Source organism: Pan troglodytes, chromosome 14 (assembly GCF_028858775.2).
Source record: "Pan troglodytes isolate AG18354 chromosome 14, NHGRI_mPanTro3-v2.0_pri, whole genome shotgun sequence".
Taxonomy (NCBI): domain Eukaryota; kingdom Metazoa; phylum Chordata; class Mammalia; order Primates; family Hominidae; genus Pan; species Pan troglodytes.
Window position 1 is genome coordinate 81,249,830 of NC_072412.2, and position 16,177 is coordinate 81,266,006.

At 37.1% G+C, this 16,177-nt stretch overlaps 1 protein-coding gene across 36 annotated transcripts in view; it reads left to right on the plus strand.

The window, feature by feature from the left end:
* The window catches only part of LMO7 (LIM domain 7), a 310,361-nt gene that overhangs the window by 13,589 nt on the left and 280,595 nt on the right, over nt 1-16,177 (plus strand). For all 36 annotated transcript variants that reach the window (XR_010150516.1, XR_010150517.1, XM_016925377.3 and 33 more), the window contains 3 exons: nt 3,257-3,413; nt 3,789-3,874; nt 6,015-6,062. Coding sequence is in view for 34 of the 36 variants with exons in the window: in XM_016925377.3 (XP_016780866.2) it covers nt 3,257-3,413; nt 3,789-3,874; nt 6,015-6,062 (291 nt within the window). In the remaining 2 variants the exon portion in view is untranslated. The remainder of the gene's footprint in view (nt 1-3,256; nt 3,414-3,788; nt 3,875-6,014; nt 6,063-16,177) is intronic.

Below are 16,177 nucleotides of genomic sequence, written 5' to 3' on the forward strand. Positions count from 1 at the left end.
TACCCTTTAAAGTCAATCATGGTGGGTTTTTAAAAATAAATTTTATTGTGTATATTTGAAGTTTACAACATGATATTGGATTCATATACATAGTAAAATAGTTACAATAGTGAAGCAGATTAATACATCTATCATCACATAGTTACTTTTTTTGTTACAAGAGCAGCTAAAATCTTATTTAACAAAAATTTCTAATGCAATATGATTTTATTAACTTTAGTCTTCTACTTGTTTTTCCTATACATCTGCTATTTTGTGTCCTTTGACCTACATCACATCACATCCCTGCTAACCTCTGTTTCGTTCTCTGTGTATTTGAGCTTTTCCATGTATCAGTGATATTATACAATATTTTTCTTTCTGTGTCTGGCTTATTTCACTTAGTATAATGTCCTTCAGGTTCATCCATGTAGCAAATGTTAGGATCTCCCTTTTTTAAAGCTGAATAATATTTCTGTGTGTGTGTGTGTGTATATATGTGTGTGTGTGTGTATGTATGTGTGTCTATATCTATGCCACCTTTTCTCCCAACCAAGTACTAACAAGGTCCAACCCTGCTTAACTTCTGAGATCAGATGGGATTGGGTACATTCAGGGTACTATGGTCATAGACTATACCATGTTTTTATCCATTTAGCCATCTATGGACATTTGGTTTGTTTCCATATCTTGGCTATCCTGAGTAATGCTGCAGTGAACATGGAAGTGCAGATATCTTTTTTTTTTTTTGAGACGGAGTCTCGCTCTGTTGCCCAGGCTGGAGTGCAGTGGTGTGATCTCGGCTCACTGCAAGCTCCGCCTCCTGGGTTCGCGCCATTCTCCCACCTCAGCCTCCCGAGTAGCTGGGACTACAGGTGCCTGCCACCACGCCCGGCTTATTTTTTGTATTTTTAGTAGAGACGGGGTTTCACCATGTTAGCTGGGATGGTCTCGATCTCCTGACCTCGTGATCCACCCGCCTCGGCCTCCCAAAGTGCTGGGATTACAGGCGTGAGCCACTACGCCTGGCCTAAAGTGCAGATATCTTTACAAGGTAGAGATTCATCTCCTTTACAAGGTGATTCGTCTCCTTTGGATATGAATTGCTGGGTCATATGGTAGTCTATTGTTAATTTCTTTAGAAATCTCCATACTGTTTTTCATAATGGCTGTACCAATCTGCATTCCCACCAACAGTGCACTTGGGTTCCCTTTTCTCCACACCCTCACCATTATTTATTATCTCTTTTTGAAAATTACCATCAATGATAGTGTTTTGTTGTTATCATTTGTTTTGAGACAGAGTCTTGCTCTGTTGCCCAGGCTGTAGTGCAGTGGTGCCATCTCAGCTCACTGCAACCTTTGCCTCCTGGGTTCAAGCGATTCTCATGGCTCAGTCTCTGGAGTAGCTGGGATTACAGGCATGTGCCACCACACCTGGCTAATTTTTGTATCTTCAGTAGAGACGGGGTTTCACCATGTTAGCCTGGCTGGTCTTGAACTCCTGACCTCAGATGATCCACCCCCTTCAGCCTCCCAAAGTGCTGGGATTACAGGTGTGAGCTACTGCGCCCGGCCAGTGATAGTGTTTTGAATGTGTTCTTTGTGATAGTGCGGTCCAGCCAGTAAATCATAGGCAAAGAGGCTATAAATTTTATTTCTCTCTGATATTTATGTCTCTTGGCCTTATTTTTTTTAATTTTTTGATCTACCATAATTTCTTTTTTTCCTTTAGTTGCTTTGTATCATTTTAGGAATTTTTCCTACACATTACATCTTGAAATTATCAAATCTTATTTTGCTTTGTCATCAGGAACATTAACAACAGACTAAGCTGTAGAACTGTAAACTTTTCAGCATAAGACCTTAACATACTGAACCTTTCCAGTTTTTTTATCAATCGAACGTACATGAATAATGTCCATTTATTCTGATAGTGTTACTTAAAATGTAATTTAGAAGCACAATAATAAAATTCATATTTTGAGCACAGATACATTTGTTGTTAGAAGCAGTCTATTATTTTTTTCTCCCATAGGCAAGAGATAAAAGAAGCAGTTTCTTAACTACTTGTAGGTTTTCTATAGACATCGTTTGTTTCTTTTATTGCAGGGGATCGGGAAAATGTTTCTGTAAAGGACTAGATAGTAAATATTTTCAGCTTTGCAGGCCTTTAAGTGTCTGTTGCAACTATTTGACTTTGCCTTATAAACAGCCATAGACAATACATAATGAAATTTTACTTATGAAAAGAGGCAGTGGGCCAGATTTGGCCTGTAGGCTGTCATTTGCTGACCCCGCTCTATTGGAAGCAGAAAGTTATGGAAAAACTATAAACAAAACAATAAAATCATCTTTCTCCTCCCCACCTCACCGATTTTTTAACCTTTTTGCTATTTTTTACTCTTTCTTACTATTAGGAAACTGAGATACAGAGACATTAAATAATTTGCTAAAGTCACACAGCTAATAACAGCTGAGCCAGGACGTGGGCCCAGGCAGTCAGCTGTAGAGCCCACATTTTTGATGCTTATTATTATACCCTATTGCTTTTACAACCAGTTATTATAGATAATGGTTAGTGTCAGTTACAGATTATATAATGTGAATTTTATAAATATGCTATGATTTTCCAAAAGGAAAAATATTTTTGCCAATGATAAACAATATAGAAACGTAACAATTAGCAAGTAAAAGTTCTCCAGTAATCTCTTGGCCCAAAGATAACCTCTATTAAGTTTTTGCATACCCTTTCAGACTTTCCAATGTGTATATACATATTTTAAAAACATAAATGGGAATTGTTATTAATATAAACTGACCTATAACCACACTTAGTTGTGGACAAAGTTCTAAATCAGAATATGTAAATCTATTATGCTTTATAGTATTCTATTACGATATGCCATAATATATTTTAACCAAATCTCCATTGATGTCTTAGACCAATCTCCTACAAAGGAAATTGCTTATTGGAGTGTATGAGAATTTAAAATGTTAATACATATTGCCATATGCCCTGTAACATGATCGTACAAATACGTACTTTTAATAACAGCATAGGAGAATGCCTTTTTCCCCATACCTTCACCTTCACTGGCTACTGCTATTCATTTTTCAATATTTTGTCAGTCTGGTAGGTGATAAATTAATTCTTTTATTTTAAACCCTTTCTTTCATAATAATATTTTTTATCATTTGCATTTTTTCTTTTACAGACTGAGTTTTTTAATATGTTATTTTCCACAAATACACTGTTGACTTTTTTTTTTAATAGTATGAAGTATTCAGAACAGAAGAGGAAGAAAAAATAAAATCTCAGGGACAAGATGTTACATCATCAGTATATTTCATGAAGCAAACAATCAGCAATGCCTGTGGAACAATTGGACTGATTCATGCTATTGCAAACAATAAAGACAAGATGCACTTTGGTAAATGATTTTTCATTACTGCATTTTTTCCCCCTTAAGATACAAGTTAATTTCATTGAGCAGTAGGTGGTGCTCTAATTCTTTCTTCAAACTATAAAATAAAGCATTCCCTGCTTCCTTGATGATGGGAATGTATATACTGTTAGAAGAAATATTAATCCTTCTCATTCTTTTATATTGTTGACTAATAGGGGTTAAACAAATGGACAAATATTAATAATGTAAGGCTTATCATTTATAACATGATCCTTACATTTCTAACCTACCAATGAAAGAATTTAACCTGAAAAATAGTAGCATACTTCTAGTATTTTCATATATTGGTCTCTCTGCTGTATCAAGCCTTTTTAATTTTATCTTCTTTCATATTCTCAGAATCTGGATCAACCTTGAAAAAATTCCTGGAGGAATCTGTGTCAATGAGCCCTGAAGAACGAGCCAGATACCTGGAGAACTATGATGTCGGTACCTTCTTTCCGTTTTGATCTCATGTGGGCAAAAGTTTGTGGGATTGTAGATGTGTTTGGGGGTTTTGTCTTGAAACCATAGTTTTGAGCAATTATGGATTTTATTGTATCCATTAAGAAAAGCCTTTTGTACTTTTCAGATAACTTTGAAATATCCACAAATGCTGATAAGTTGCCATTTCTTTTCTATGTTCAGAGCTGACTCAATGGATAAAATCAGTTTGATTTACAAATTTTTTTTTTTTTTTGGTATGCAGTCTCGCTCTGCCGCCCAGGCTGGAGTGCAGTGATGCCATCTCTGCTCACTGCAACCTCTGCCTCCTGGGTTCAAGCAATTCTTGTGCCTCAGCCTCCCAAGTAGCTAGGATTTCAGGTGCGTGGCACCACACCTGGCTAATTTTTGTATTTTTAGTAGAGACAGGGTTTTGCCATGTTGGTCAGGCTGGTCTCGAACTCCTGGCCTCAAGCAGTCCCTCCACCTCGGCCTCCCAAAGTGCTGGGATTACAGACATGAGCCACCGTGCCTGGCCCTGATTTACAAATTAATAAAATATCTTATGATTGACTATTCCTTACTATTCCCTCCCTAAAATAAATATATACCTGCCAGTACCCTGTGTATCTTTTATTGGGAATTTGGAACCAGGCTGAAGATGAAAGGATAAAGCAAAGGTTTAAAGGTAGACATTAGACCATACTGTAGCTATTTCATCAGTGTAATAAAGGCCACATAAACTAGGCTATATATATAATATAGGTTATATTTAATTCAGATGATAGTGATTTTACCACTTCATATAACTGTTCTGAAATGGTTTTTAAAATTTATTACTTTTGGAATCAATTTTTCTTTTGAAATCTTTTGACCTTTTAATAACATTATTAAATAGATTGTAAGTTCTTTGAAATTAGGCGTATAATCTACAAATTATTTGGTTAGAACAATGCCTTATGTAGAATTTGTGCCTGATAAATTAATTGGTTTGATTATGTTGTTATGCATTCCAGTATACTTTGAGAATTTAAAATTTTTTTTCTTTAAAAAAAAACTGGAGACTTCATAAAACATCTTTATTATACATAAAAATAAACATGAAAATCAGTACTCTTACTAATGAGAGGTAGATAAACATTAATATTTTTTAGGGAGTGTATATATATACACAATTTTTTAAACAAGAATTTGATCATACTGTAATACTGTTTTATAACTTGCTTTTTTCACTTATCAGAAACGTATTACATACCAGTAAGTATATATTTGATATTATTTAATGGCTGCATAGCTTTCCATTATGTAGTATTGTATTTCACCAATAAATTAGTGTTAGAAATTTAATAGTTTTTCTTCTTTTTCACTATTTTAATAAATACTGCAAGGTACATCATTGTAGCTAAATCTTTGTAAATATCCTTAATTATATATAATTATGTACAATTATATGTAAATATATAAACTCCTAGAAGAGAAGTTGCTGGATAAAATAGTTTGCATGTTTTTAAGGCTTGGATATTTATTTATTGCCAAATTGCTATTTATAAAGATTGTACTTTCACCTGTAATTTACTATTGTGCCCATCTCTCTGGATGTTTGCAAATAGTGGGTACTGTAAGAGTGGTTTTTTTTTAGTTCAGGAAACTAAATTCTGTAGCTTCTGATAAATGCATGAGTTGTGCTCCACATTTCTCAATTGCTGACTGAAACTGCATGATTAAGCATAAATACAGCCAGAGCTGCAGAGGAGCATGGAACCTGGAGAAACAGATGAGATAAGCTTCTTTAGTCTCTATCTGTGAAATGCTTACTTTATTCTAGTCTCAATTGAATAAAGTGTTAAGTGTTAGTTCTAACAACTGAATAAGTTAAATGGCCCCTACTTAGAGCCTGGAAATTATAAATAATCAGATATTCAATTTCCTAAGTTTTCAGAGATTTACGGGTTACACAGTACAGCAATTCATTTGATTACCCAGATATCATTCTTAAATATCTAGTACTAAGCTTTTCTTAAATTTCCTTCAATTTATTGTTTCTTTAGAAGACTTTAGGTGTTAAAATTTAGCTTTGTTGTCTTCATTTAAAAAGTTGAGTATAGGCATTTTTTCCAATGAATACCTTTATTCTTATTACAGGCCATCCGAGTTACTCATGAGACCAGTGCCCATGAAGGTCAGACTGAGGTATTTCACATTTTTTCTAAATTTTTCTTGCTATAAATTTAACCATATAAATTTCTTGCTGTAAATTTAACCATAGTATTATTGTAGGACATAAAGTTTTAGAAAGTTACTTGGCTTTTTGTTTTTTCCTTTGAGAGAATTTGCTTAAGCAAAAGCAGTCATAAAGTAGCAAAAGGACATGTTTTGACAAGCTGTTAAGATGCTGCTGTCTGCTGTTTCAGTTCATCTAATCATTTAGAGATAATGCAGATTGTGTGCTGTTTGTGCGGCTCGGTGGCCTGTGTCTTCCCTATCAGATTCCTGTGAGGTCCAACTATTTTGAGAAAAATACCTGACTGTTGTACAGTTAAATAGCCTGTGTCTTTATTGTGTCCTGCTTCCAGCAGAAAACCACATCATTTTCTTTGCTCAATAAATTTGTTTCAGGGTAATGTAATGATCTTTACCATCTTTACCCTGTTAGCTAGTTCAGCTGGGTTGCTTTTCCTTTCCTTCTCTTGCCTCTTTTTTCATTTTTTGGTTTCTTTCATTTTTCCTTCCATCTTTTCTTTCTTTCTTTGCTTCCCCCCAGCCCTGACTGTATCACTCTAAGAGGAAGTTTGTCAGAAGGTATTTTAGTCAAAAAGAATTTAACTAAAGCTGTTTGGTATGTTTATATCACATTTAAGGGTTAATACCAGAGAATTAGAGGTTTTCTTCTTTCTTATCCCATATGTGACTTGAAACCACACTTTTTTTTGTTTTTTTTGAGACAGAGTCTTGCTCAGTTGCCCAGGCTGGAGTGCAGTGGCTGATCTTGGCTTACTGCAAGCTCCGCCTCCCGGGTCACTCCATTCTCCTGCGTCAGCCTCCCGAGTCGCTGGAACTACAGGCGCCCGCCACCATGCCCGGCTAATTTTTTTGGATTTTTAGTAGAGACGGGGTTTCCCCGTGTTAGCCAGGATGGTCTCGATCTCCTGACCTCGTGATCCGCCTGTCTCAGCCTCCCATAGTGCTGGGATTACAGGCGTGAGCCACCTCGCCCAGCCGAAACCACACTTTTTCATGTAAAAGATGACATTGCCTTTATACTTAAAAAAAACTTGAAAAAATACTTGATTTAAAAATCATTGATTTCGGCTGAGCATGCTGACTCACACCTGTGCAGTCCCAGTGCTTTGGGAAGTTAAAGCAGAAGGATCGCTTGAGGCCAGGAGTTTGAGACCAGCCTGGGCAACATAGCAAGACTCTGTCTCTACAAAAAGTAATAAAAATTAGCCAGGTGTGGTGGGGCAAGCACCTGTAGCACTAGCTACTAGGGAGGCTGAGGCGGGAGGATTACTTGAGCTCAGGACTTCGAGGTTATAGTGACCTATGATTGCACCATTACACTCCAGCATGGGGGACAGAGCAGGACCCTGTCTCTATAAAATATATATATATTGGTTGCTCTAGGCGCTGCTTTCAAAGGTGTGGATTATTGTTTTTGACTAAGTTTATCCATACACAGACACATAAGAGGCCCGTCTAAAAGTTTTTAACACCAGATTGGAGATTAATGAAATGCTGTTTTGTATTGCTTTATATGATCCTGAACATATTCATAATCTTCACTATGCTTTGATTTTTTGTTTGCAAATTTATAGTGTTAAAATTGGTGATGATGAGGATCAGCGTAAGTTTATTGTTAAGATATGAAGACAGTTACTTGTAATAAAGCAATTAAATGCTTTAATACATATTCACTACAAAAAATATTTATTTTTGCCATACTTCTCTTGCCCCATTTTTGGAGTTTCATCCAAATTATGGATTTACATTTAAACTTCTTTTTAAATGATCTTCATGTCTCTTTTTTCAGACCTAACTGCCTTCATTCTTTCCAGTCTTGGATGCCTGTTAGACATCATCTGAATGACCTCACTGTATTTTAGAATGCATTTTTATTTGTTTGAGCTTATTATCTATGTCTTAAACTTTTTCTTCCCTTTATTTTTTCTGTTTCTTACAATAGTTCCACCATACTTTTTCCCACTGTAACTATCTAGTACAAATTCATTAACTTCTGGTTTAGAAGATCTGCTTTTTATGCAGATTCTCAGTTTTTATTCCAGTTCTCATTCATTTTCACACACTTCTGCTGGATTCCCTTTCCTGAAATGTACCTGAATCAGTTGGCTGCTAAAATTTTTCTAGGGGTTTCCTAGTGCATAGAGCAGTGATTCTCAAGATGGAGTGCAGATAGAAGTTAGGATTTTCTGGAGGGCTTTTTACACTGCTATGTACTCCCATAAGAATTAATCTTTTCTGCTCCTTTCCCATCTCCCACAGTTTAGAAACACTACTGGAGTGAGCAATATTTTTTATGTATATTATAACCCTAAAATGTGTTGGAGTGAAAAAAAAAATGTTTGAGAATGATTCCTCAAGCCTGTGCAGTCAGTTTCAGGCTCTTTAACCCAGCTGCATTCAAGGTTTTCCTAACCCTGTCTTGTCTTGTCTTGTCTTGTCTTGTCTTGTCTTGTCTTGTCTTTACTTTTCCTTCCTTCCTTCCTTCCTTCCTTCCTTCCTTCCTTCCTTCCTTCCTTCCTTCCTTCCTTCCTTCCTTTCTTTCCTTCCTTTTCTTTAACTTGTCTTTCTAACTTTAATTATTTCTTTTTAGCCATCCCTTATTTCCTTATTTTATTATTTCTATTCTTCTTGCAGTACTCTCTTTCTGAAAATATTCTTTCCCTCAATCTCTTGCACTTCTTCTATCCATTCTTCAAGACTCAGCTTAGTACGATCTTCAGAATGAAGCAGTTCCTGATTATCAGAACTGGTTATATTTTATCATTTATATGAACTCTTTATATGACTACTCCAACTATTTGCATTTTAGCTATTTCATATTCTCTTTCATTTTTTAAGATGTACTTTTTTTCATATTTTAAAAACTCTAAAATTAGGATGTATCTTACAGTTGATGTCATAGTTTACTTGGCGTTATTCCCATCTTAGTGGTTCACAAAATGGTGTGTCATGGAACCAATGGTGCCTTAGTGTGATGAAGTATGGTATCTTATCTCCCTTTCTGTGGCTCTTAGGCCTAGCATTGGCCTGATTCATTTGTGCATGTTCCAAATTATCCAATACTGTTCCTTACACACAAGTACAACACATGTGTATTAATTAACCAGAATTAGCTCAGAACTGTCCTTGGTAGTGTAAGAAATAAAAAAAAGTGGGGGGTCAGGGGTGGCAAATCTTAGTTTTCTGTAGTCCCCCGAGTAAACAAAACATATCCATTAGCCATTGTTTCCAAATAGGACAGCATTAACATTTTGGAAAGGGTTCAATTCTTTTTTGTGCGGGACTGTTTTGTGCACTCCAGGGTGGAATATACTGACCTCTAGTTGCCATATGTTAGTGTCTCCCAGTCGCTGAGAGAACAAAAACCTGTATGTTTCAAAATCCAGTTGTCATCTGGCTTTAAATCCCTGCTTCAGGGACTTTTAATATTTTTCTGATCATCTCATTTAAGATTCATCTCCCTGCGGGGCGTGGGGGCTCACGCCTGTAATCCCAGCACTTTGGGAGGCCAAGGCAGGCGGATCACCTGAGTTCAGGAGCTCAAGACTAGCCTGGCCAACATGGTGAACCCCATCTCTACTAAAAATACAAAAATCAGCTGGGCGTGGTGGCATGTGCCTGTAATCCCAGCTATTTGGGAGGCTGAGGCAGGAGAATCGCTTGAACTCGGGAGGCAGAGGTTGCAGTGAGCCGATATCCCACCACTGCACTTCAGGCTGGGCAACAAGAGCGAGACTCTGTCTCAGAAAAAAAAAAAAAAAAAAAAAGATTCATCTCTCATCTATGGGCTTAATAGTGTTCGGTGTATTATTATCTCCATTGCTGTTTGTATTCCAGCCTACTGATTTTTTTGTCAGTTCCTACAAAATACATAGGTCTTTGCTGTCTGTATTAGTTTGCTTGGGCATTCATCACAAATTGTTACCAGGTGCCTTTAACAACAGAAATTAATTATCACACAGTTCTTGGGGCTGGAAATCCAACAGCAAAGTGTCAGCAGGGTTGGCTTCTACTGAGATGTCCCTTCCTGGCTTGTAGACTACCACCTTCTCACTGTAGCCTTGCCTGGCCTGTCCTGTGTATTCATATGGAGGGGGTGTGGAGAGAGACGGGGAGAGAGAGATCAATTGATCTGATGTCTCTTCCTGTTCTTAGAAGGATACCAGTCCTATTGGATTAGTGCCCCATTCTTATAACCTTAGTTAACATTAACTACTTCCTTCAATGCCCCGTTTTCAAATATAGTCACGTTGAAGGTTAGGGCTTCAACGTATGAATTTGGCAGGGGGGACACAATTCAGTCCATAACACCGTCTTTGTGCTTTCTAACAACCCAGTACACTTCCGGGTATACCGCTGCTCTTTGCAGAGTTGGAGACTTCTCATCTTTCAGGTCTCACCTTAAAAGTCACTTTTCAGGCTGGGCGCGATGGCTCACGCCTGTAATCCCAGTACTTTGGGAGGCCGAGGCGGGCAGATCACAAGGTCAGGAGATCGAGACCATCCTGGCTAACACAGTGAAACCCCGTATCTACTAAAAATACAAAAAAACTAGCCGGGTGTGGTGGCGGGTGCCTGTAGTCCCAGCTACTCGGGAGGCTGAGGCAGGAGAATGGCGTGAACCTGGGAGGCGGAGCTTGCAGTGAGCCGAGATTGTGCCACTGTACTCCAGCCTGGGCAACAGAGCGAGACTCCATCTCAAAAAAAAAAAATGTCACTTTTCAGAGAAGCCTTCTTTCATCACTGTTAAGTAGGTCCTTCTGTATTTTTTTTTATGATAAAATCCTGTTTATTTTCTTCCTGGCACTTTAAAATAGTCAATAATAAGTTTTTTCTTCCTTGTGTATATTTGTTTATTCTGCTAACTAGAATGTAGGTCCCATGAGGAAATAGGCCTTGTTTGTCTTGTTCGCTTTGAATCCCCAAGACAAACTGGACATATATAGGCATGTATAAGAATTACATAGTTTGAAGGTAAGAGCACAGGATATAGGTTTGTATACTGACTCCACTGCTTATTAGCTTAGGGAGGATACTTTCTTCAGCACAAAATAGAAATAATGGCATTTACCTTATGGGATTGTTGTGAAGACTAATGAGTTAATTATATAAACTGCTTAGAATAGTACCTGGCATTTAATGGGCATTCAATAAATATTAGGCGGTAATTTTATTTTACTAGGCATCCAGTAAAATGAATCTGAATGGCAGAAGATGAGGCTGAAGTAATAGGGTGAAGCCATATCTGGGGGTCTTGGATTTTATAGATGGAGAACCACCAAAGATGGTACATTTACTTTTCAGCCTACTGAGTTTAAGGTGAGTTTTTCTGGGTCATATGTGTAGGAATCTAGAGCTCAGGCGAGATATCTGGAGTCTTTGGTATTTGGGTAGTAGTTAGAACCCTGAGAATTCTACAGAGGGAGAATAGTGGTAGACCAACAATAAATCCTTGGGGCATGTAGGTGTTGAAAGAGTGGGTAGAGGAAGAGGAGCCAATAATAATATAGTGTAATAACAAGTAGCATCATCACTGGCATCACTGGTACTCTCTATCAGAACGTTTTCATGGGAATGGAGGAGGCAGGAGCCTTATTGCATGCTGAGATTTGTAGACTAAATGAAAAATCTGTAAGTTGAGTCACCAAAATACAGTAGTCTTTTTCAGAAGATTGGCCATAGCATACTGCTCTAGAGTAATTGTTTACCTACTTTTCTCCATCCCACCGTGATTGTCTGGTAGATCAGCTAATACGGAAATCTGAACAGTAGCCCCACCTCACTTATGCTTCATTAACTTACACTGAAAGGTATTGCTTTCATCTTTCGCTTAAGATTAAAAACATAAAAGAAGAATGGGATATGAGGAAACAATGAGGAAATTAAATTATTAGTGGCAGAGAGTGTTTTCTTTTTTTCCATTGATTTTCCACTTGCTACAACCACCATTTTGTACTTTATTCTAGATAGAATAAAATAGTGTTATTAGAGTTGCTACAGAAGTTTGATATGTGTCATTTAATTCCAGTACCAGCCCTATGAGGTATTACCGTTGTCCTCATCCCCCTTCTATAGATGAGGCAATTGAGGCACAGAAGGTTTTAGTTACTTGCCCCAAGGTCACATATCTGCTAAGTGTAGAGCTGGAATTTGAGCTGAAACCGTCTGGCTGCAGAATCTAGTCCTAGTTCCTCTGTCCTCCTCCTGTCACCCCCACCTTCAAACAAACACTTTCTTTCTTTTTTGTTTTTTGAGACAGAGTCTTGCTCTGTCACCCAGGCTGGAGTGCAGTGGCATGATCTCGGCTCACTGCAACCTCTGCCTCCCTGGTTCAAGCGATTCCCCTGCCTCAGCCTCCCAAGTAGCTGGGACTACAGGTGTGTGCCACCACACCCAGCTAATTTTTATATTTTTAGTAGAGACGGGGTTTTGCCATGTTGGCTAGGCTGATCTTGAGTTCCTGGCTTCAGGTGATCTGACTACCTCGGCCTCCCAAAGTGCTGGCATTACAGGTGTGAGCCACCGCCCCAGCCAAACACTTTCAATAAAAGTTTGACAGCTAATTTTGTAGCAGTTCTGTTAAGACCAGTGTTTTATATTAGGCTTAATGTGACTATTTATATCCTAGCTTGGGATAGGAAACAGATCGTGTGAGAAATAGTAAATTGATAGCTTTTCAGTTACTCCTGAATTTTATTTCTTTTTTCTTTTTCATTATTATTATTTTTCTGATGCGAAGTCTCGCTCTGTCTCCCAGGCTGGAGTGTAGTGGCGCAATCTCTGCTCACTGCAACGTCTGCCTCCCAGGTTCAAGCAATTCTCCTGCCTCAGCCTCTCAAGTAGCTGGGACTACAGGCACGTGCCACCACACCCAGCTAATTTTTTTGTATTTTTAGTAGAGACGGGGTTTCACAGTGTTAGCCAGGATGGTCTCAATCTCCTGACCTCGTGCCTCAGCCTCCCAAGTAGCTGGGACTACAGGCGCGTGCCACCACACCCAGCTAATTTTTTGTATTTTTAGTAGAGACAGGGTTTCACAGTGTTAGCAAGGATGGTCTCGATCTCCTGACCTCGTGATCCACCCGCCTCAGCCTCCCAAAGTGTTGAGATTACAGTCATGAGCCACCGCTCCTGGCCCTGAATTTTATTTCTTTAAAGTGGGTTCATGATTGAGTTTTGAAGCACTGTGTTACAAAAATTAATAATAGACATATAAAGCTAAGCTTTCAATTGACTAATGTGTTGGTTGTGTGTGTTATTGTAATGTGTAGCCCTAAACGAAATACGGTTGAATGTTCTACTAGAAAAATAGTTACTGATTTTAAAATTAATATAACCTGATATATGCATGCCCAGTTAAGAAATTTAAAAATGAATGTATACAGTTGGCCCGCTGTAATGGTGGGTTCCTTACTTGTGGATTCAACCAACCACTTAATGAAAATATTTGAGGCTGGGCATGGTAGCTCATGCCAGTAATGCCAGCACTTTGGGAGGCCAAGAAGGGAGGATCGCTTGAGGCCAGGAGTTTGAGACCAGCCTGGGCAACATAGTGAGACCCTGTATGTACAAAAAAATTAGCCAGATGTGGTGGCATGCACCTGTAGTTCCAGCTACTCTGTAGTTGGGAGGCTGAGATGGGAGGATGGCTTCAGCTCAGGAGGTCAAGACTGCAGCGAGCTGTGATCATGCTGCTGCACTCCAGCCTGGCTGACAGAGACCTTGTCTCAGACAAAAAAGAGAAAAAATATTTGGAAAAAAAAGATGGTTGTATCTGTACTGAATATATACAGACTTTTTTCTTGTCATTATTCTCTAAACAATATAGTATAACAACAATTTTTATAGCATTTACATTGTATTAGGTATTACAAGTAATCTAGAAATGATTTAAAGTATACAGGAGGAGGTACATAGGTTATATGCAAATACTACACTATTTTATATAAGGCTTGTGAGCATCTGTGGATTTTGGTGTCTTCAGGGGGGTCCTGAAACCAATAGTCCGTGGATATCGAGGGATGACTGTGTATTCACTCCAACTGAGACCTTTCAGAATAACTGTAGAATAGTAAGATTGGCAGGAAGTTCCAATTTCATATGGTTTGGGCTTCCACTAAAGTGTCTAGTAGATTAGAAGATCTCCTTATTTTAAGGCTTTTCTATTCACAAAAGATTCTAATAAGTGTTTTTAAAATTGTGAAGAAATATCAGTGATGTAATAGTGGAAACAGTCTGCAAGTCAAATGTGAAGGCAAGAAAGAAAAATCCAAAAGGGTATTTTATTTGCCTTCAGACCCTACTTTTACTTCATTGCCACTTAACTAAAAAGTAATTCCTAAAATTTGTGATTTGTCCATATTAATTGAGGAGCCAGCCCAGATATGGGTAGAGATCACCTTATGATTTATTGTTTAACTTTTTAAGTTTGTTGTACTGCCCAGAACCCCCCCATGTAAATTAATAGTAATAATGAAAAATAACAGCAGTATTGTTTTCTGTTTTTAAATAAACATACCAGTATGGAAAAAATAGCAAAAGACACTTTTTGCATCTATGTATATTTGCTACCATTCTTTTTTTAGTACATTTTAAGAACAGTTGAGATCAAGCAATTTTATTTGACTTTTTTCTTAACATATTACCATGAACATTTTTTTGTTTCATCAAAATTTCCTCATTAAAAAAACCTTTGCTACTGTATACTATCATGTGAGTAAACCACAATTTATTTTTCATTTCCTTAACTTTTGATGTTTAGATTATTTTTAGTTTTTCAAGTTAAAAATATAACTTAATTGAATATCCCTGTTATCTGAGTATTCTTTTGGGTAGTTTCTTGTAGGTGGGATTACTGATTCAAAGGGATAAATATTTTTATGATTCTTGTTAAATAATGTGAAGTTGTCTTTCTTTCATTTGTTCAATCAGATAACCTGTTTGAGCACCTACTGTACTAGGCACTGTGCTTATAATTGTACATACAAAGATAAGTGAGACATAATTTTTGTCTTCAAAGATCTTTTACTTCAGTGGTGACTGCAGCTTTGAAAATCGCTTGCCAGTATTGAATTCCATTTCTAAATTTTTGCTTGTTTAATAGGGGGAAATAACATGTTTGATTGCTAATGATACTTAAAAGATCTTTAGTAAAAGTTTTTGAAGTTAATTTAAATCATAAAATATGTAATTAATTTACAATGAAATATTAATATGTAATCTATTTTGGTTAGTGTTGACCTATAAAAGAGGGATTATTTGACCACTGGGGTAAACAGTGCATAATTTCTGATTTCAAGTATGTCATCATAAATATATATACATAATTAAAGATACACGTGTGTGTTCATGTGGGTGTGTATATTTTTAATTTAAGAAAATCCTCTGTTTAGAATCTACTTGGCTTTTTTGGCCCAGCCAGTACAGACTGTCAGTGGCAGTAAATAGTATAAAGTTTCATCTTCATTAGATGTATATGTATAGTTGCATGGCTTCATTTTACTCTGAAGTATAGTTTTTAGTTATTTTTATTGTTTTGGGATTACAAAGAGATAACAGAAATCATTCCAATAAGCCAAAAATGATTTACACACAAATTGAGGTGCTCACATATTTATTTCCCTCCTTTTGGAATTTATTTCCTCTTCCTTCACTTTGAAAGAATCTGAGGATATTAGGAAGAAGCTTAGTTCTTAAATAATATAAAATTTAAGTTGCTGATTATCTTGTAAGAATCAGGCGGAAACAATACATGTATCATGCGGTTCAAGATGTAGAGTCCAGTTTTGTCAAAAGTCTGAAACTGCAACTTTCTGATCTTTGTTTTTCTTTACTTTTCATACCTCATTTTCTTTATTTCAACATGACTTAATCTTTTGGAGGCGATTTTATTTTATTTTATTTTTAAAACCAAAAATGCTCTGGGACTCCCTAGCTTGTCTCTGTCTCTCTTCTATCTTTTTTTTGTTTCTTCTGAACATTGCTTGAATAGAGGCCTTCCCTTTCCCCTTTTCTCTCCCTCCGTCTGTCTTCCCTTCTTTTTTTCCTCTCCATTTCTCTCCTTT